The sequence below is a fragment of the Scophthalmus maximus genome, chromosome 10 (genome assembly GCF_022379125.1).
Source record: "Scophthalmus maximus strain ysfricsl-2021 chromosome 10, ASM2237912v1, whole genome shotgun sequence".
NCBI lineage: Eukaryota > Metazoa > Chordata > Actinopteri > Pleuronectiformes > Scophthalmidae > Scophthalmus > Scophthalmus maximus.
This window is the reverse complement of record NC_061524.1, coordinates 6,153,241-6,176,211: the sequence shown is the minus strand read 5'-3', so window position 1 is coordinate 6,176,211 and position 22,971 is coordinate 6,153,241. Positions and strand designations below refer to the sequence as shown.

The following is a 22,971-nucleotide window of genomic DNA, read 5'->3' as shown; positions in this document are numbered from 1 at the left end:
TAGCACCATTGTTTTTAATGTTTCATCCTCTTACTAAATTAATTTTACTGCATGTTTATGAAAAGCAGCATGAACAGGGGATCAGAGCAGTCTGACAGACACATGCTTCAGCCCGCTACGCCTGGGTGCAGGATATTTTTATTGAAACTGCTCAGATATTATTAACACCAGCATGTCATGGATTGGTTTACGTGACTTCTCCACCATGCTCCTTTTTAAAGTTGACCCCAGACTGGCAGGCATTTTGTCCATCTTTTGAAGAGGATTTGATGGCAGTACTCTTGGAAGGCTCCCAGCTCCATAGTCTGACTAATGCGTTGCCGAGCAAACACCAAACTATTCTTAGATGGGGGGCTTTCACGGCAACAGCGATTGATAAGTGTGTGTTAAAGTTTGAGAGAGGTTAGAGTGGGTTCTGGAGAAAAGCTCAAACCGACTGCAGCCTCAGTCTCCTGTGACATGGATTCCCAGACTTCGCCAGTAGGAGAGCCAACTTTTTCAGCTTTTCAGATGGGTCGCTTTGGCGTTTGTGACCAGGAAACCAGAGAGATAGATGGATTTAATGGTGTGCAGCAGACCACACCAGAGGTGGCTTTTCCAAGTCTTAAGAATGATGGATTGACAACGCCATTCCCTGTCTGAGAGCCTTGATGAACTTTCCATCTCCAGCGATTGTTGGATTGAACCTGTGCAGTTTTCTGTGGAGTCACATAACCATGGAAACTGAGTGGTTCCATAGAGGCTATTTCACTTCTCACCTCTTCACAATAACATACTCAATTCATCCCAAGTTTCACTGCTTTGGGCCTTAAGCTTCTCGCTGACCAGTGCAGAATTGAGTGTATTTAAACGTCGAGGAGGAGCAAAGAAGTAAGCCCCTGCGTGGGAGCAAAGCACATTCTTTGGCTACTGAGAGGAATTTTAGGCACTTGGGGTCCACATCCAAACTCGCAACAAAGATTCATTTTAAACGAGTGAAAAAGACATAATATATCCTTACAGTGGATGGCATAAAAGAATTGGACGAGAAGAAACTACCATGAAACTTTAGAAACACAAAGCAATAAGGCATCCTAGAAACAGAAGTGAACCTTACTGTACCTTTAGGAGGAAGTGCACTGACGCAATTAATCATCACTGTTTGTTTTCACAAGATTATAAACTCACAGGGTGAGACACGTCCAAGTGCATTTCCTTCCTGTCTCTTATCCAGGAGAAACCTTCAGGTTAAGCAGCTGAGATAAGAGGAATCAAGAAAAATGCATCTTGTTCAAATGTGGTAGTACATTTTTATCTTGAATCCACAAGACCTTTTCATTAGACTAAATCTAAAAATAGTTCAACACTAAATGCATGTGCAGTTCAGCCCTTTAGTCTTTGAAGTTTCCGTAATTACAACTGATCTCCGGTATCGGTGATACATGACCTTTTGCAAATGAGATTCTGCAATTTTAACTACAATCCCCTCTGCCCTAGTGCAGCCAGCTAAAAAACAAAAAAAGTAATAGAAAACTCAGATTCCCCACTCCATCCCTAAAAATGCCCCTGAAACGTGCTGTTGTTGGCAGGCAGCCCAGCTCTGTTAACATAAGAGCACGCTCCCTGTGGGTTTGGTAAATTGCTCCAATACCCACAAGACGTCTGGAGCGCGGCAACAAAAGCCTCATAGACGGTGCAATTTTGGCTCCGTTTTGTTTCCTGTAAACAGCCATTATACAATAAATGTATCTTAATGACTCGCGTTAGCTTACCTTTCAAGGGAGACCGGGGTTATGGCTGTTATCGCATACAGTAGGTTGAAGACCAGTAACCTTTTTTTAATTTGGGGTACATTGGTTTTGGGCTTGTGCACAAAAATGGGGGTTTCTGGTAACAGGTTGACAGAGCTGATCGGGTGACAGAGTGATAGTATTTTTCTGTATAGTGAAAGACAGATCATTATTCTAAAATTGAAAAATGAAAATGCAGTGTAAGTGAACCGTTTGGCTGTTTGGTATGTGACGAATTACACAGTATGTAGGTATGGTTGTTTTAAGTTATTTAATCTTTATTAATCTACAAGACTCTCAGACTGTTTACATGAACATAAGGAATATAACATATACACCAATCAACCACATTAACCTGTGACAGGTTGTAATGCTGTGGCGTGTGTGTGTGTATATAACATACAGTATAAAAACAGATCTGAGATTGTAACTAACGGTAACTGCTTCTAATGTTGTGGCTGGTGGTTGTAACTTATCTTTCCTGCTGCAATGGAAATAAATCAAGCCTTGCAAGCTAATGTAAAAACATTGCTACAAGTGCGAACTGTTGTTGGTGACTTACAAGCCAATGTGAAAATGTGCTACTTCACTTCTTTAGCCAAGCCTCTATCAAAATAAAGCGCTAAAATCAAATACAGTTTTTGTGAAATCCTTAATCCAACCTTAAATGCAACCTTTTTCTATGAATAAAATATGTTTTGGGGGGGAAATTCAAAAATGTTTCTCAAAAGTTGTTTTTAATGTGTCAGCTGGAATGATCAAATGTAGTTTTAGACTGAAAAACCTAACTCGTTACACAAGTGCTTCCGCAGACTGTTGCTACAGTAGCACCAGTGTGAAACTGCAACTGTGATATTCACTCAGAGACTAATTGACACTGTAAAAGGTCTGAAGTGTGTGAACACAAGCGATGTGTGTGTGTGTGTGTGTGTGTGTGTGTGTGTGTGTGTGTGTGTGTGTGTGTGTGTGTGTGTGTGTGTGTGTGTGTGTGTGTGTGTGTGTGTGTGTGTGTGTGTGTGAGGCGTGAATTCATCAAACACAAATTTAGTTTGGAACCTGTCCGTTTGTCTCACAAAGTTGTAAACTTTTCAATCTCAGGTTGCAGATTTGTGCTAACGTGCCTGAAGAAATGTTACTTAATGCCATAATCTGAGCAGCGCGCTGGCAAGGCACCAGCTCCAGCAGCGGTGCAGTGAGTGTGCCGAGACCTGTGAGCTGTTAAGTTGTTTTGCTGTAAAAGTTTAGGACCATCTGGAAAACAACTCGGCTGTCCATGAGAATAACATCTGACTTTGAAAGTGAAGCTGAGGAGCATGTGTGTTTGGCGGTCTCCGTCCAATGCAAACAAATAGTGCTTTGCATTCACATACTTCAGCTTTCAGCGTTCAGTTCCTCTGCTGCGTGTTTACGGCAGCTTTCTGCCAAATCCTCTTCCCGTGCTGACTGATCCACATTTTTAAGAATTGGTCACACGCGAACATTAGACTCACACAAAATGAGATAAAACTTTTATAAATGTCTTCCTCTTTTTACGACATGATTCTGATTTATTACAATTTGGGTCTTCTTTTAGTTTGGGAAATCATTCTTACCTATAATAACACTGTATGCACCAAGTTATTTGTTGAGATTTTAAAAGTCTGAAAATTCTAAAAAAAAAAAAAAAAACATGCGCAACGGTACTCTTATAACCCAAACCTTCTTTTGTAAATATCTGTCACACATTACAGATTCACTTCTTGCTTCAGTTTTGACTGACTTTACTAATGATAGCTGTTTTGTTCTATAGAATTAGGTTGTCTCACAAATACAGACCTTTAGATGCTGAAGCTAAACAGTTTTTGCACCGAATAGCAACATATTCCCAGATTTACAAATCTGCCACCAACATCTCATATTTAGTTTGAGTTTAAAATGGATGTGATTGACTTGACTTTGAAAAACAAAATCAGAGGTTTGTAGGTAAGATTATGACTGAGGACTGATGTTGGAGAGGACTGCTCCAACATTTTCCAGAGGTGAGGACCCACCCGGTGGTCATCTCAACAACTCGCTGTCGAGCACCGAGCAACGTGCACCGTCGGCTCGGGGAGAAAAATTAGATCTAAGCAATCCCCATAGTAATTTACTGCTGGCTCATGTTGTGCAAAAGCATATTGTAATTCCTCTTGGAAGCTAAACATTGGCTGTAAAATGGCTGTTATCAGCCAATGTTTGACTTGAAATAGAATATTTTGTCGCTGCCAGATTGTCTGACATCGAAGCCGAGGACACAATAAATACATCTGACAGTTTAACAACAGCGCTGCCTCTGTGGAATTTGAGGTTTGAATATGTACAGATATATTAGTACATTTGAGTATATATATATATATGTATACACACACACATTTCATATATGTGTATATACATATATACACACATGAAAAATCAGCGCAACAGAACCAGAGATATCATCTGTTTTATTCCATGTTTTCTTCTTCCATGTCAAAACCTATTGTTCCTACATTACCCACAACACATCCCGACCACTGACTGTTTGTTTGAAGAATTGCGTGTGCTATTTATGCTAATGGTGGCATATGCAAAGTGGAGCCTCAAGCAGCGATAAGGAGCAAGCTACAGACGTCTGATCATCATAACAGAAAACGTTTAACGTGAACAGTATGTCCAACGAAAGCAATCTATCATAACTGATGGAATCAAAATGAAAAAAATGCTTTAATGCTTTAAAATTCTTTACCTGAACCTTTTTACTCAATACTCCGGACCGCATCCCTGACCTGCTGCAGTCCACAACAAAGACAGGAGAGGCATGTCTGTACATTTTGAACCCTGTTTAACCCGGTGGGGCTGCCGGTCTGTGCCAACGCAGCCCAATTCCATTTGAAATCCCTTTTCCCTATAAGAGGCAGCTGAGCAGTACTTGTACTTGGGCAGGTTGGGGTGCACGAGGGGAAGGTTAGATTCAGTTACATCTAATTTCACCTTGCTGTATTCACTATCATGCTTTTTATTTGGAAATGCCGCCGGTCTGCGGTCAGTTCCTGCAGAATGACTACGCATTTCCTAAGTCTCATTCAGACAAATATGCGCTCAATGTGCCAACATGAAACGAGATACGCCGGAGCCTCGCTCTGGAAAACATCTCATTCACATGTGCCATCATGCAAAAGACGAGAAAATTATTTTTTTGGTTTATTTCAGTAGCTTGTATGTGATACACTTGTGTGGTTTTCAATTTCTCTATCTTCAAAAACGGATTTCTTGATCTGAACCAGCTTAATAAATGCACAAGCGCACCCTCGTCCCTATTTGCATTCCTCAAATGCAATCCTCACGAGACGGAGCTGGCTGTGAACACTTTCCAAACATTATGCTAACAAGTTCAGCAACGAGAGTGATGTTCTGCGTGTGCGCGTGTGTGTGTTGTGCTCGAGCTGGAACAGTGGGAGCGAGAGGAGATCGGGCGACTGAGGGCTCACTGCAACAATTATTATGAAGAAACCAGATGGTGAAGTTTCCTCACCTTCCTGCAATCACCTCCTCAGACTCACTTTCTCCTCAGCGCTCAGTGATTGTGTCAAATCATAATCATAACCAAATGGAGAGTCGGGTGAAAACGAAGGGGCAGCCCTGGGGTCTTGCTGATCTGGGGCTTCACCCCTCAACCCTTGGTCCAGGGCCACACTTCAAATGAGGCGTGTCTGACGCCGCCGACGCGATAAGAACGAGGTAGTTCATTGGTTCATGCGTTTTGTCACGTTTCTCCATGACATATTGAAAGGAAATGACTTAAATCATTAAATCATTGTTTGATTGCTGGTTTAGTTATAAATATCATGTTGTGCCACGAAGACATTGGTCTGACTGGCTACATGGAAATGTAACTTTATAGTAATAATACAACACAATATAAATTCTCCCTTTATGAAGACTTTAATGTTTCATGTTGTGTTGACAGATGACACTCTGGAGTTAGGTATTTAGTGCCAGTGCCTTACTGGAGCACATTATTTTTAGATATGTCTCTATTGTTGCGTTGCCCTCGCGCACGTGCATGAGGGGGGTGATGACACTAAAGATTACCGTTGTAACCTTGACAAAGACAATTTCACGGGGCTGTTGTTTTGGATTACATAAGGTTTGCTTGATAAAATGATAACCGGTTACTTTAAATTGATTTGTGATTTGTGCTTTTTTTAGCTGGTTTATAGATACCATATTTGGCCCATGCTACCATAAAACACAAAACAGGATTATTATGCCAATTTTTTATTTATTCATGCTTGTTCCTCAAAACATATTCTGATTTTATATTATTTCTATTGATTTCATTTACTGTACTGCAATACCTCTAGATGCAATGTAAGCTGTGCTAGAAATGTCAATATTGCACTTCCTACATCTCACAGACAGAGGCCGGTAAAAGTCACAGAATACTAAATGCCTCTTTATCCTTCCTGTTTTTTTCTCTATTCTTTGAATCATTCTTCCTCTTTTGTCTGCTTAACTGCCAGTATCCTGTCCTTCCCATCTCCCTACCTCCAAGTATGGCCGCACACTGGCAGCTGCACTGTAAACTTATCATGGGTGAAGAAAGGGGATCTGCCGTGCTCTCTTCCTGTCAGCGCAGATGTCAAGGTGAACTTGGGGGACTCCTTAAATAACCGGCTCCAAGACCCTGGGACCGTCCCGCCCCCCAGTCAGCTGCATAGATTAGAGGAAGCCTCTTGTTTACAAGGGCATCGTAGGGCTTCTTTTTTAGCTGCAACCATATCTACAGCAAACTGAATATTTATACAGGATTTTTTTTTTTTTAAAGCAAGGCCCCAGGATTACACTGGGGTGAAGTCATTGTCATATTTGACATTCGTCAGTTTTCTTCATTACTTCCGCTATAAACCTGGATCTGTCCCAGTTTTGGAATATGTTGGAGATCTCATTCAGGAAGATGGTTTACAGATTTCATCAAATGAAAATCACCAAAGATGACGATGCAGTGGAGAGCGCAAGGCATTGGATGTCTGGCCACTGCGCATGTCACTTAAGGGCGTCGCTGTCAGGGACGACTCATTTCAATATTCAATAACTTTTTTGTTTTTAAACCTTGAAATTAGCGTATTAAAGCAAAATGTTCACTGATAAGGATGCTTAGGGATTTGCTAAGGCCTTTTCACAAACTTACAGCTGTGAAAGTTGTGAGATGTCACAGACACCTGAGAAATGGTTTGATGTCTAAAAATGAATGAATGAGTGAGCACTTAACAGCTGTGAAAGTTGCAAGAGGATGTCTGACTTTATGATTATATGTTGGACCCCGGGCATGATTCATACAAGCTGCAATTTTAATTTGAATGCAGCTTTAATAGGATTTGATATATTTTACTTGTTCGTGAATTAAGTTTTATTAGTTTCGAGTAGAAAGACACCAACAAAAGTTAACAGGGCCAGAGACACACTAAAGTCTCAAATGATGTGGGATGTCCTTGTGGTTTGGGGGTTTGAGGCGTTGGCTATGTAATTGCATCATCTGTGATTTGAGTCCAGCAGGGCAGCCCTTGATGCACTCCATCCTGCCACAGTATCCAGTGAAAAATAAAAAATTGCTGATTGCTATTTGACAGTGCTATCAATTTTTGAGAAGTTTTGCTTGGTTTGGATCTGTGGTGGTGAAACAGTCCCTCATATTTGTCCGTATTGATGGTATCAGATCACCTATACACTGTTAAGAATTGGATACTGTATGGTTGGATCTGTTTTATAGGGACATGGAGTTCAATATGTATCTCTTTCAGTGCTGTTAGTCTATTGCACCCATTGGGACACACACACACACACACACACACACACACACACACACACACACACACACACACACACACACACACACACACACACACACACACACACACACACACACACACACACACACACACACACACACACACACACACACACACACACACACACACACACACACACACACACACACACACTTAAGCTTGCAGCTCTCTTTGATGCCGGGCTGTTGGCCGCCGTGGTCTGTCGGCTGGCAGACAGCGGGAAATACTCTAAGTGCCCAGAGATCTAGTTGCCCCTGTCCCACACCAACACCAACTCACCCACCCACCCAGTAGCACCAACGTCCAGGGTTGTATCTTGGGACATAAAAAAAAAAAAAAAAACTTGCATTGTTCTTGCATAGCGCCGTCTACACAGGTTGTCCTCCTGCCCTGACCAGTGTGCTATTTACATCTCAGGGATCTAAGTACAGCTAAGCTCTCTGGCTTTATCATGAAGGGGCTGAGAATAGAGCCGGTTCTGCCGATGAGAATTGTTTCAATGAAGCGTATGGGGGGGGAATACTATGGATCAGCTATGGCCCGTTTGTCTGTCTGTTTCTCCATCTGTCCTGTCTCAAGCAATGTTTAATAATTTGAGAGAGGCCTTCCACTCTGGCTTGTGTTTCTGTGTTGCAGTGACGCTGCAACAGTTACAACTTATATGATGTTTATCTGTTTATCTTAAATTATTGATTTTCAGGGGAACAGCATATTGTTTGCCCACGTTCCGGGTAACATTAAAATGACCACAATTCAGATGATAAGTGGTGAGCCTGGGGCTGTTGGACCCCAGGGGTAGGTGCCCTGTTTTTGCCTGGTTGGTAACTCATCTTAGATACTGACCAGATTGAGACTGAGCAAGTAAGCAGTGGAAGCAAAACTCGTCACTGATGCAGTCCTGATAACTTCATTAATCTTGAACATGAGCTGAAACTACAAACACTGGCCGCTCTAAGTCGCATGAATCATGTGAGTAAACTTCGGTCCAGTATGTGCGTGTTAGTGTGTATGTGTCTGGTCTGAAGGGGGTTGGGGGGGCTGAGCTATGCTAGCCATGCCAGGCTGCGTGGCTGGCAGGGATGTGGTGGAAGGGATTGAGGGGGGGTCGGGGTTGTGGGGTCACATTACATGCCTCTCTGTTTTCCCTCCATGGCTTACCCTGGGATCCCAGCCAGGTAAACTGTCAAAGCCCACTTCCTCTCTTCTGAAGCTCAGAAGCCCTCCCCCCTCAAAGACCCTCTCAGTGTCTTTCCTGCTAAACACCCTATCTCCTATTGTCTTAACCCAGAACTAATCCATCCTTGCAGCCCTGCCATTCTCCATCCATGCCAGAGTGGGTGGAGGGGTTATTGGCCAGTCCTCTCTAAAAGGAAATCCAGTGGCAATAACAAGCTAAGGTAGAGTATGGTCATGAAAACACAGTGATTTTCATAAGTGGGGGTTTGAATAAATACTGTCAGTAGGGAATATTCAGAAATCTTTTGGCCATAAGTTTCATAATCTTCTCTGAATGTGACTTGGTGAGTTCACTGCTGAGATCTGGAAACAAGGCAATACAGTGAGGTTTGACAGGCAGAAATGCACAATGCAGTCAGATGATCAGATGAGCCAGTAGTTAACCAGACTAAATCCTAATCACTTCAACTCCGTAGTCAAACTGAGTGCACCCGAAATGTGAGGAATAATCCCTCTGTGCACAAGAAAACTGCGAGCTTGTACAACTGCACATGATACTGACTCAGTATCGCTAGGAGTTATGCTATTTTATTTCTTAATTATACCACAGATTCTGGTTGGTGGAAAAAAGTTGTAAAGCGGACATTTTAACTGGACATCATTTAAATGTTTGCAGCTCTCAATTAATGTGCTTGTGATAAACTATAGGTGAAGACAGCAACAAGGGAGCCTTTAAAGCTCCAGGGAACTAAAGTTATTTGTGTAACCACTAACAACAACCAAAAACAAAGATAAATGACTCAAGTCCAAAACAGGTAACTGTTAGAGGAGGTAAGAAGACTTTGTGAGAGCAATGGTGAAGATGTGAAGCGTAGAAAAACTCCAAGGTTATAGGTTGAGGGAATGTGAGAGACTGCGAGGGCGCAACCTGAGAAAAGGAGGCCAATAAGTAAAGAAATCTCTGCTGGATATGTTAACTATATCCCGTAGCAGATGACAACTACCAGCATGTTACAGCCTCTGACCCCAAACTGTGAGTGGCGTCACCTCAACTCGTCTCCTAAACCACAAATCCTAAAACCTAACCCCAAAATTTGGTGCACATCGGACTATTACCTGTTTGTCCCAGACACAAAAAAGTAGGTCATTATATCAAACAGCCCTGACAGATACTTCATGCTTTGGCTGCCAGTGAAAACAAGGGCTCTGTGGAATACTCTCATCCTAAGGGAAGGCTCTATTCCTGGCAGCGGGGCCGGTCAGATGTTATACTAAGTGAGAGGTGACATATACAGTACATAGTGCTACTCAACCAGTCAACCACACCGCGGTGTACTATGCCATAGAAGCAAGGGTATGACGGCTTGTCACGTAAATTAAGTTTCGGTCTATAGACAGTGAAATATTAAACAAAATACTGTATTATAAGGTATGTCGATCTACTTACACAGAATAGTTTATCATTGTGTAAATACAGAGCACGTACTTTCTGAAGAATAAGATGTAACATGCACAAAAGGAGAATGGGAAGTAACAAGAACCAATATTATAACAAAGAATATAAAGAATAAAGAATTCATAAAGAACATAAAGAATTCTTGCTAAGTCACTCTCTGTGTGCGTGGAGGATTAATCAGTACATCCACAAGGTGGCAGATCATATGTAGCCTGTGCTTGAACATTGATCATTCTTTACAGGTCCACAATTTGCTCATAATATCCAGGCTCCAGCTCAATTTAAAAGTAAGTAAATATTAATTCACTTTATGGCCTTGAATTTTATATTGCGGACACTGTGTCTATTATTCATTTTTATATACAGTCTATGGTTGATAGTTTATTCTGTACATATGGCTCAACGTAACACTCTAATAAAACAGTACTGCAATAAATCCACCTTCATGGAGGTTATAATGTTCAGTTTGTACTTTAATTGTTTTTGAGAGGCTGCTGTTGAACTGTATTACATTGTACAGAGAGGTTTAACTAATATAAATGGGGTTGATGAAATTGTAAAAATACAATACAATTCAGCAGATCTTTTAAAACTTCACCTGCCAGACACAGTTTTCAACACAAACGGACCATTACAACCTTCCTGAAGGAGGATTTAATGCAGGATTATTGTATTAAGACGGTGTTAGATTCAGCTTTAGTGTTCCTTATAAACTGCAAACATTGTGTGTGGAATATCCATCATGTGCAAACAAGCAAACAAGTGATCTCAGGGCTCAGCAGCAGTGAGAGCATGAACAGAACATGTGCCACTCCAGTTGTCTGCCTGATCCAGCTCATGGGCTTTGTTCTATTATCATTGTCCTACTCAAACTCTAATAAGGCATACACAGCATACCCAGACTGTTGATACGAGGCCCACTCGGCTATAAGCAACACGTCCCCGTTCCACATGAAGCATTGTGTATGTTAAACATATTTTTAGGGGGTCTGCTGCGCTGTGTCGTGGTCAAGATAAACATTTGAAAGACATCAGTCTCTGTGGCATCGCCGAGGCCTGAAGTCACTCACATGCTGCCACTCTGCAAACTCATTTTTCACAGGCTGCTGACAAACATGTTGAGCTCAGAATAATACTCGGCGTCCTTCGAGTGGAAAAACAGAAGACGTCTGTGAACACTAAGAGACAACACACTGGCCCCCGGGTGTCAACAACTCTGCTCTGAGATTATAAAGTCAGCACTTATCATTCATCATCATTTTACATATAGATTAGTGATACAGAAAATGTTATGGGCTCATCAATATCCAATTAAAATCTCTTATGGGTAAAATAAAAACATTGCATTTTTATTTTAACGTGATCCCTTTGTCAATTCTTATTCCCCACGTAAGTTATGCTAAGTCTTAATTAGAACCGAACCAACAATGTGCCGATAAGAAAATCTTTATTTTACAGGATAAAAAAAAACTTAGAAAAGATGTGCATTCATGTTTAAATGTTAAGTAAAAAGAAAGAAAAAAATGTTATTTCAAGATCTATATATTTGGTTGTGTTTGTGTTTCCTTTTTTAATAATAATAAAGTTTATGGTTATACTGTAAAATATCAAGCCTCAGTTACATGTATTTGTCATAAGGGTTTCATCTTACAAATGATTGCCAATCTTTTCTCATATCGGCTAATATATATTGTTATCAAAAAATGTTACTCCCTTATATCGGTGTCAACCCGCAAAACCACATCAGTCATCCGTTTTTCACTTCCTTTAATGTAATTGAACTGTGACTAAACAACATGGGCTCACATCCATAGTGTCAACAGATAGAAAACATCTGTGAAAGGGTAACAGACAGTTAGGGGTAAGGGGTTAGTTAAATCCCCTGTTGAAGCGTCTACCCCGAGAGAAACAGAAACAAAGTAGACAACGGTGCTTTTAGGTGGACTGACAGTTGAAAGTGACTAGACAGCACAAAAACCCGCCTACTGTCGGACTCCGCACTCTACCTGTTGTGGGAGCACAGAAAGTCACAAGAGGCTGTAAAAGTGTCAGGCCATCTGGCAGCTCTGAGATGAAAGGCCCGTCCACACCTGGAGCACATCCTCTGAAGCTTCCCACAACTCGCCACCTCGGACGGGCTTTCACGGGCCGTCCCACAGACGCTTACTGCCACGTTAAAACACTGACATCCTATTGTCAAGACCAATTAACGCTAATGTGTGGCGAACCCGTTCTCACAGGGGTGTCACTGACAAACAGTGAACAAAAAGCCTAACATATAACAGTTAATGGATAAATAGCATGGTAACAATCTGCTCTATGATTTTTGTGTGCAATGGCATTTATGTATATCCTTTATAATATAAGACAAAGGAAGCTATATTAAGTTATTGTAAATTATCATTTACATCCAAGTCACATTTACCGCTGAAGTTCCAATATATCTGATATAAACTACTTAATAATTCTCAATAAGGTCAATCATAGACTTCTCTCACATCCACCAAAGTTTGTCGATAAAGGTAATTACGCCCACATTCAACGGATACAATGTTGTACAATCTACAAAATATTTTCAACCCTCACTCCACCAACTGTAAAATCATGTGACCACAAACATGGGAGACTTTCCAAGCTGTACCGTCCATCCCATTTGACCTAAACACAGAGTAACTGTTAGAGTACGTACACCCACACACACACACACACACACACACACACACACACACACACACACACACACACACACACACACACACACACACACACACACACACACACACACACACACACACACACACACACACACACACACACACACACACACACACACACACACACACACACACACACTAGTTTAACCGATGACTTAATGACGACCATCTGGGAGCTGCAGCAGGGAAACAGGTGGCTTTAGACACTGAGGGAGTTGCTCAGACATTCTCCGCAATTCAACACTTATCGAGTATTTTTAGCCACAAAATATTTCTTAAGCCAATTTATTTGCATATGTCGGACAAGGGCAGTGAATTCAGAAAAAAGAAGCCTTTTGGCCACAGTCCACGCTTTGTTGTCCCGTCCTCGGAGAGCGGAACACGGAGTAATGCGGCCGGTTATCCAGGAATGCCGCGTCGATGCCATCTAATCACGCCGAGCCTGCGTCATGACCTCATATGACACAAAAGTGGGCCCCCGGCTGCCTGCTGAGCCGGAAATGCGGCCCGTGCTTGTCATCGTGTGTGAGCGAGCTGAAGGGCACAAGTGTCAGAGCCACTGGAGCCCGGCGGGCGAGTACACTATCAAGTACAACAATAACAAAACCGTCGTTGTAGATCAGGAATACAAACGAGATCACTTTCATTTCATTGCTCGCCTGTGTCCAACATCAGTATCCAACAACATTTTTTCATCGGTAGTTATTTTAAAGGCATAAATATCAAATCCATCTCAGCTGTATTTGTCCTATCATCTGTCAATATCTCTACGCTCTAACTATTTAAAGAAAAAAGCCGGTAAGTCTCGGTAATCGCCTGTCATCGCACCTATAACTTTGTCACCGCTGCGCCGATGAACAAAGGAGGAGGAGGCGGCCGCGGTTATCAGAGTTATATCCGTAAAGTTTAAAAATGAAACCCTCTCATGGCAACAGGACAAAACACAACAGCACGGCAGAGTATGTCAGCTGATGATTGTGAACTGAGTACATGTTGATCCATACACGCTGGACCTTGATAGTAGATCAACACAAAAACATTTCTCACGTGGAGAACAAAGTAAAAAAACTCTGAATTACTGACGTCTGAATATTGAATATCCAGTGAAAAAGCAGCATTTCAATGTCACACTTAAGGACCATCAATACAACCTGTAGCACAGACTACACTTGTAGAATTGTGTGAAGTGAGATCTGTCTGTCAGAGTGTGAGAGAAACGTGTGGATGTGTGTGGTGAATGCGATGGAAGGTGAGGAACTTACCTGGGGGACAGAGGCAGTTGTGGGAAACTTCCCTCGCCTCCCGTGTCTTCGGTAGTCGCGCCGCCAGCTTCTGCAATAGAGAGGGAACGGGTCAGAATTCACTTCGGACATCATCGTGGCAAATGGTAAACCTGATTTTAATGTATCCACAAAGCAATAAACGTTCAATCCGTCAAACGTCTTCACATTCATACAACGCTATCACTCATGAATACAATACACGCACAGGCATCGGGGGCAATTTGGGATTCAGTTTGTCTTTTTCCAAGACAAACGACTGACCTGTGGACTGTACAGTCAAACAGTTTAAAAAAGTGCTTTAGCTCCGTATCAGAACAGAAAAATCTCAGTCCATACGAACACTCGTAAAAACACATATCGTATATCAGATTGTCTACTCTGATGTTTGGTTTCTTAGTCTCAGAAAGTCTTTTGTTTCTGACTATTCCACAGTATAAAGCAGATGAAAGAAAAACCCTACACATATGACTGCGAGCCCTTCTAGCACCTCTCGTCTATGTTGGGAGTGACGTTCCAAGCTTAAACCTTTAAGCCGAGAGGTTACAGTTACAGTGACAAACACTTACAGTAAATGAATGTGTTTAGGAAAGTCTGCCCCTCTGAAAATTTCAAATCTGAGTCGTGCATTTTTTGATTTCCCTGTTGAGCAAAAGAGCCTGCGAACACCTCTGAGTCATTCTCAGTATCAGAGTGCGACAGTTGATCTCATTAGAACCGACAAAAGCCTGCGTGCGATGTGACCCTGAACAGAATACAAAACCATCCGGGTACATTCTCCACGCCATCGCAGTCAGTCCCGCTGGCAGAGAGGTTACTATCAGAGGAATTTGCTGAAGGGAATGTTATAACGGCACCGAGGAGATTCTGATCGCTGCTGCAGGATTCTGGGTACTGCCGGTTACCTCGCTGACCTCATCCTGGTTCGTGGGACCACAGCCTTCGGATTCAACGCGGGGATCATTAAGGGAAAGTGAGCAACATTTCAGTGGACCAATATGTACAAAGTGACATTGGAACATGCGATCACGGCATATGGTGAAAAACACCCCTCACCAAAGCCGCTTTCCGACGACCACTGAAGTCAGGACATTTCCTTATACTTGTCAAGAGGGGCTGCATATGACATAACGAATGTTCGCAAATGTTACTTCGGATATTTTACGGAACCTTTCCTGCCCAGTGGCCGGATTGCTCTGGGAATGTTCCTGCTGTCGTGGCCCCGTCTGACTCGAACAAGCTCCGGCAAACTCCGGAATGTCCGGACCCATGTCTGAAAACAGCTCAAAAGTGATATTCCTGATGAAGAGAAATTCCAAACCCTGCTGACATCCATTCCTCCTGACACCTGCCAATCACTGATTTAAGGTTGACCTGATGGTCAGATTGTCCGTTTGATGAGTTACTCAAATATTTCCATGGATTTATTAGGGTTGACACTGGCAGATTCACAACTCTCGCTCGCAACTGGAGAAGTCTTTAGTAAGACTAAGCCACAGGGGCTTGTGCAGCCCGACCTCTCTACGGTCCGACCTGAAGCCCTTGCGACTGAAAAACGCATTCTCCAAACCCAGATAATGGAGATAACGCAGACAGGAGATCTAGTTTCGACTGTAGCTGTCGGTTATAGCAAAAAGGAGCTCCAGCTCTAACTACATCAAAGGTCACAATAGTGGCAGAGTCGGCCTGAGGCAGAGAAATGTAATGAGCATACCTCAAAGACTGTCATTAGCCTTTAATTTATGCCTTCGCATATTCACTGCCATCGGAAAGTACAGATGTGATCATGTGCTAGTGTTGCCCGTCCACTTGAAAAGAGAAAAAACACAGTTGAAACTGACAAAAGCAATCGACGTCGACTGTTCTCTATTCCAGATTTAACGGAGCAAACCTTTCGCTTTGCTGTTGGACAAAAAAATAAATAGGGACCATCTACCTAATATTCTTCAGCACATCCTTTTGAGGAAGTCGCTCCAATCAAGTGTTTCCTCTCAAAAAGTTTAGCTCGTGTCTTATCACACGAGATTATCTTTTTCTTTAAACACCATGTGGCTTCTGAAGCTCTGTCAGACTGGGCAGTTAGGCAGCAGGGGGTGGGAGGTGGCGGCGGTGGGGGGGGGGGGTGTTCATTGTCTGCCTCTCCCTTTAGAAATCGTAACCCGACGCCAGTTTTTGATGTGGTTTTAACGTTCTATTTTAAAAGGGATTACAAAACTTTTTTACTATCCTGCAGTTCAATGAACTTTAACACCACCGCTATACACACCACACTCCCTTTCCCTTCACCTCTTTCTCATTTTCATAACAGTCAAAGTGATAGATGATACAATCAAAATCAAAACAATAAAAAGCTAATTGTGTGTATGATGTACAATGACTTAAAATGGGCTTTTAGGAACTTTTTAAAAGCATATTCATAATGAAAAGTAAACCATTCTTGATTTATTTTCACAAACCGTCTTGTCCGAAAACCTACTTGAACAATATGAAGAAAGTATTCTTGCATTTTACTGTTGTTTGAATGAGCCACTGTCAGGACATAATTCAAAAGCAAAAGGTAGAGTTGGAATAGGACATTTATCCAGTAGGCTCATTATGAGCACAGGGGTATCATCAATCACACAGCCCTTAAAGCATTTAATACTGTGTCATACGATGTCTTATTGATTCGTTTTTTCTTTTCCTGACAGTGGGCTCTGATTTTCATTAGGAAAAAGAAAAACACACTTTCATTGTAAATCCTTACTGTGCTGTATATCTTCTTAATTTCTACGACTGTCAGCGTTTCTGTTTCGTCTCAAGCTCAACTGTAATGAATCAAAGTATTGCTCGCAGTCTGTGTGTGTGTGTGTGTGTGTGTGTGTGTGCGTAGCCATCTCTAACTGTGCTCTGACAAAATGCAGAGGCAGCTTGAGCACTTCTGCTTGAGTGTGCTGTTTGCATTAGGTTGTCTGATTAGCACGTGTGTCATTTATACTCCGACACACACCCACACACACCATAGAGGATGCAAACAATGTGTGTGCATGCTTTTGTGTTGCAGCGTGCGCGCAGACCTCACAGCGTGTTGGGTGACAGCTCCGCGAGCAGCAGGGTGAGGACAGGAGAGCCGTGGGACTCCATATTTTTCACATTTCTACAACTCGTAATGTGGCCTCCAGCTCCCATCGTGCCTCTGCACTAACTATGTGCGCCAGGCTTCCACCAGATCTGCAGAGAGCACTTAGTGGTTAATTGTAAATGTTAAAGGGGGCCATGTTTGGGGCGAGATAACGACAGGGAGAGGGGGGAGGGTCCGGGGGGGTCAGGGTGTTTTCCAGGGGTGTTGTTAAGGGTATGGCTGTTATTTAGGGGGAGGAACGACTGAATTCAAACACCTCACAAAGCTTATTTTTAACTTGGACACCTGTTGAGAATTTGCAGTTATGAGGGGCTGTGAACTCTCATAAATGCTATCTGTTTCTTTTCAAAATGGGAATATATGTTTTGATTGTGCAGAGAATTAATTTTGCCGATACATCTCATGATTTTTCCATGAGGAAAAGGAGGAAAGTTGAGAACAATTTTCATGGCAATATATTCTCCGAAAAAAATAACATGACATACCAACACCTCTAACGCTCACGCTGCATCACATTTGTTTGACCTGAACAAAGACATAAGTGCCACATAACAAACTTCCTAATTTTAAAACAAGTTACATGCTGGAACTATTTGTTAATGAGCAGCAATTTATGGTGAATGCAACTTTTGGTCATTTTACAGGAACCATGTTGCCAAACATGGCAGCCTCACTGCCCTGACAAGGCTCCTGGAAGATGTGTTTTCATGGTAGTGAGGGAAGATGTCAAACAGTGCAACCAAACTGTTAAAAACACATTAATGAACGTGTTTTTAGCAGTTTGGTTTGAAATGTGTTACTTGTTGTTAATGATAAGGTGAGAACACGCAGCCCCAGACGCCGGCACAATAAACTGCGAACAAAAAGTGACTGGAAACATCACTCAAGTGAGCTAATGGCGTCTGCTTCAATCCAAATTTGACTGGAATAATAACAAGGACCAACTCTGTGTTGCTGGAAAGGGGGCACATTTTCCATAACAGGGGAAACTGGACATCATTGGAGGAGACAGGGCGGTGGATTCTGCTCAGTGTTGGGTGAAAGTACCGCAGACTTCTCTCTCTCTCTTTCTAAGGCCACATCTGTACTTGTGTCCCATTAATAATGAGTATGTATACACACACTGAGCTAAACAAAGAGGCTGCCTGCATCGCCCCCGGGTCTGTCTGGAGATGAAGATGGAGAGAGACTCCCCCCACAAGGCGATCTATCACCAGCACCATCAACCTCATTACGTTCCATTTGTGAACAACGCATGTGAAGAAATACCACATCAAAATATGTCTCTTCTTCTGCCCTCTCAGCTCTAATCTGCATGTATGCGTTCGTGGTGTCTTCACATTGACAAGTCAGCCAGAATAAATGCAAGTTGACCTCACCTACTTCTACCAACGGGGGCCGTAGCCCTGAAAACACTCTGACCTCAGCTCCTCTCCTGGTAAGTGCATCGCACTGGTCCCAGTGAAGTGGGTTCAGGGTGGAGAGAGTGGCGGGGGCGGAGCCGGGCATGATAAAAGTTAGGTCAAAGCAAACGGAAGAAGGGAAAACAGGGACCCTGTGGGACTTCAATCACCGTGGAAGAGCTTGTTAGTGTAGCTGTGGAGGAGGTCAGCGAAAGGGCAGCACAGAGGGCGACTCTGGGAGCAGCGCGGGCCGGGGTGTCTCGGCCAGGCTGCACACATGATGTGAATAACACATGTGCAACCTGCTTGGTCATGGTAAAAAAAAAAAAAATTTTAAATCACAAAATGCCGAGGAACATTGTCGAATTGATCCTCGTAGATCAGTTGAAAATCCGAAGGAAAACATTAGGTTTTGGGTTGCAAGGTTGTAAAAAAGTGTACATAAGTTTACAACTTTAACTTTTAATCTCAATGGGATCGGAGCCGGTTAGCCAGTTGGTATTATTATCAGTGTTATTTTAAATTTGATTGAAAAAAATAACTGATTGTTATTTTTATTTACAAAAATCTGTCTAAAACATAATTATCATTAAGCTACATGAACAGCTCGTTGGTTTTTCAGTGTAAAACTAAAAGATTAATTAAGGTTATTTTAAGCGTTTGTTTAGGTTGGCGTCGGACATGACCAGCAGCTGGAGAGGCGCCAAAGAGGAAGAAGACATCTTTTGTTGCTTCATCTTCTCCCGGTAACTGACGTCCAGTGTGTCATTTACATGGTTAAAAAAAATTGAAATATGAGTGCTCACATTGTATTAAACAGCTGACACTGAGGGAACTCCACATTCAGACTGGCGAAGGACACTACGCTTGGGGCTGACGCTCACATAATCCTCCTTTCCGGCGCAGTGATTCATTAGCTCACACCGCTATACGTGAATAACCAGCTTACTTATGTTTCATGAACACATGATAACATGGTAGGTTTGTAATGATAAACACCCTGAAATCAAAAGTTATATCATAGATGTTGCGACACAGGCAGCTGTGGAAATCTTATCGCTGTGCTCTATTAATAAAGGGCCGAAGGCTTTAAGAGCGGCCGAGCCACAAAATACAGAAACATCGCTTTTGTTTGAGTTTCACAAATTTTCCAATGACGGAAGCCAGCGGGCGGCTGTTCTGCTTAGGAGATAATTAATAAATATTGTACCGTACAGACTACAGTCAGGACATGCAATGAGTGAAAGTGTATAACAGCTGCTCCTCAATACACAAAGACAAAGATGAGCAATAGCCTGGGTATGTTCTACATCCTATGGGTAAAACCCAGGATTTCCCATAACAGCGTCTCGTGTGCAGGTAAACCTACAAAACTGACAGATGATGTTGAAGGCATGACGCGGAACAGAAGTTCAATAAAATGTCATTTGACTGACTAAAGTGTTTTTGCAATGTGTAAAAATAGTAAAAAGGGGGGGGGGGGGGAAATGATGAGGGGCCGCCAGTGGACTTCTCGCCCAGGGCACCGAAAATGTCCTGAGACGGCCCTGTGGGATTGTCACTTGTGTGGAATGGGTGAAAACGGAAACTTGTGAGACAAACTGTTCCTCCTCTAGGAATCAACCCATAATGTAAGAAACAGTGAGGTGACTTGCTGCCGCTGGGATGTTGGAGATGCAGTGGCGCGCTCACCTCGTCCAGGATCTGGTCCAGCCGGCTCAGGAGAACGGGCTCCACCTGCTCCAGGGTCACCCTCCACGCGGAGAGCTGCGCGTCGCGCTGCTGTCGCTCCAGACTCACTACGCGGGACTGCAGCTCCGAGGCGCGCGCGACAACCAAGACGCAAACTCCGAGGCACAGGACGGACACGGCGACGCAAAGCGTTACGCCGGAGAAATCTCTCCAGCTTCTCCCCAGGGGCCGGTCGGAAGGTTTCTCCTGCTCGCCGCGGCGACTCCACTCCTCCTCGCGCACTCCCCCTGCGACTCCCCACTTGGGACCCTGATCCATTTTAGACATTTAAACTTCTGGGTTGGTTTTGTTTTTTTTTTATCCACGCGTAAACTCCAATATTCATCAGGTGACGCGCAGCCGGAGGGGACCTGCACCTTTTGGAGATTATAGGTCTTCTCTCTCCTCTCTCTCCTCTTCAAACTGTCCCCACACTACCTCGGTGCACTCGAGATGAGCAACTTATAATGAAGTTAAGACGCGAGACGTTGTGCAGAGTGTCATCGGTCGGTCGGTCGGTCGGTGGGTGATGTTCCTGTGGTCTTCCCGGGCACTGCGTCTTAGTCCTCTGCGTTCTGCTCCGTTTGTCCCATTCGCTGCTTCTTCCTCGGAGCGATCCCACTTTGTGCCGCAGGTCAGTCAAGTCGGTCAGTGCGCGTCTCTCTGAAACCCGAGCCAGCCTCTCTCTCTCTCTCTCTCTCTCTCTCTCTCTCTCCCTCCTCTGGATGCCGCGGGCCCTCCGCTCCCTCCTCTGCACGCTCCTCCTCTGAGAGGCTTTAGGTTAAATGCCGGGGCGGGGATTTGCGGCGGCGGTGGTGGTGGTGTCGCTGCCCCCCCTTTGATCCGCGCACTTGGGGTGGGGGGGGGGGGGGGGATATTTTTAGGATGCTCAAAGCCCGAGCAACAGCCTGCACCGCCGGCTCAGTTCGCAGGGTCCCAGTGGATCCAGTGAACCATGGGTGCGCTCCTGGGGCAGGGAGTGGGACACACAGGCCCCCAGTGCCCACTAGACTAGGTCAATCGTTGGTGCTGTTGCTTTTAACCCCTGCTCCAGTAAGGAACAGACATCTCAGGAACCTATGGATGAACCTGACCTGAGCAGTTATAGGAGCCACTGCACCACACTGTGTAGAAAGCAGTAAAAAGGGGCTTTGCACTAAAGTGCAGAGCTGTTTTTTGTCGTTGCCTGGCCTGCACTGTGCATTGAAATGGATGGGAAATGTCAGTAGCCTCCCTCAGGCTGCGTTTCCAGGCCTTTACTGCAGCTGCCGACTGTTGTTTGCTGGATTGTGGGTCTTTCTCTCTTCCTCAGTTTTGTCGACTTCAGTGAGTGAAACACTGATGTGGTGGGTTGAGGTCAGTTCACTGTCTTGGCCATTGAAGAATACGCCATTTCTTTGCCTTGAGAAGCTCTTGGCTCTTGGATAAACGTTTACCCATCGGTATCCATCCATACCGTGATGCACCGTCCTATCAATTTCGCAGCATTTGTAGTCATAACAATAAACGGCGTATAGGATTGATCAAACCTAGTGTGATTGCTTTAATAACAATCTTGTTTATAGGCTATAACTTGCAGCATGGTTTTACAAGAAATGAAACGACTGTACTGGCAACATCTTTAGTAAATTTTTCGTCATGCGGGCAAACTGGATTCCGTCCACCATTTAAGAAAATGCATCGCTGAGAATTAAGTTGGTGTTTTAAAAAAATCCTGTTCCATGTGCCTCTATAACTTGATTATGATATTATATTGATATGATTTTGCTGTACATTTAAAAGCTTGCTTATAGTGGGTCAGAGCGTGAATCTTGTTCTGGAAATACAGATCTTTGAACTCAGGGAAAGAAAGAAAAAAAAGAAAAGAAAAAGTTGTCTGAGGTGGGTCCAGCTGGTTCATCTCCACTGGCCCGGGCCTGATCATTAACAGTCACTTTCCAAGTCCATATTCCAATGTGTTTACTGGTTTTAAGTTTAATGGCCTGCTTAACTCGCCACGCTACACAAATACATATGATGTAACGCTGCCTCCACGCTGCCAACATAAACCTTTAATCGGCCTCTCCCATGCACGGGGAGGAGATGAAGATCTGCTGGGTTCGAGGGTGACACCGGTTCAGGGGAATTGAGTCACCTCACATGCATCTGGTTGAACACAAGTCGGACACCAGAGACGTTTAAAAAAATGTTTGTCTGTGCCCGCTGGAAAGGCAGCATGTTCACTACCCAAACTCTAGAAGAAGATAATATGACTTTGTTGTATTGACAGCATGCACCACTGGCCCCAATTGTAACGAAATAATTCATAATATTACATTAAGTGACCAGTGTGTTGGACTCAGTGTGGCATCTAGCAGTGGTAGTTGCATATGCCAACCAAGTGAATATCCCACCCACCTGTGAGGTTTAATGAAGCAGGACCCAAATGCAGGTGCAGGAAACAAAAGGTGTGTTTAAAACAAATAGGCAAACGGA

General features: G+C 43.3%; 1 protein-coding gene across 21 annotated transcripts in view; it reads right to left on the bottom strand.

Annotated features, from left to right (window-relative positions):
• The window catches only part of col13a1 (collagen, type XIII, alpha 1), a 94,513-nt gene extending 73,325 nt beyond the window's left edge, over window positions 1–21,188 (bottom strand). For 20 of the 21 annotated variants that reach the window (XM_035606269.2, XM_035606271.2, XM_035606275.2 and 17 more), the window contains exons 1-2: window positions 20,458–21,188; window positions 14,224–14,293 (exon numbers count right to left, since the gene is read on the bottom strand). In XM_035606269.2, the coding sequence (XP_035462162.1) occupies window positions 14,224–14,293; window positions 20,458–20,784 (397 nt within the window). In that variant the 5' untranslated portion in view covers window positions 20,785–21,188. The remainder of the gene's footprint in view (window positions 1–14,223; window positions 14,294–20,457) is intronic. The other variant, XM_035606292.2, reaches the window with a different exon arrangement.
• Between the last annotated feature and the right edge of the window lie 1,783 nt (window positions 21,189–22,971).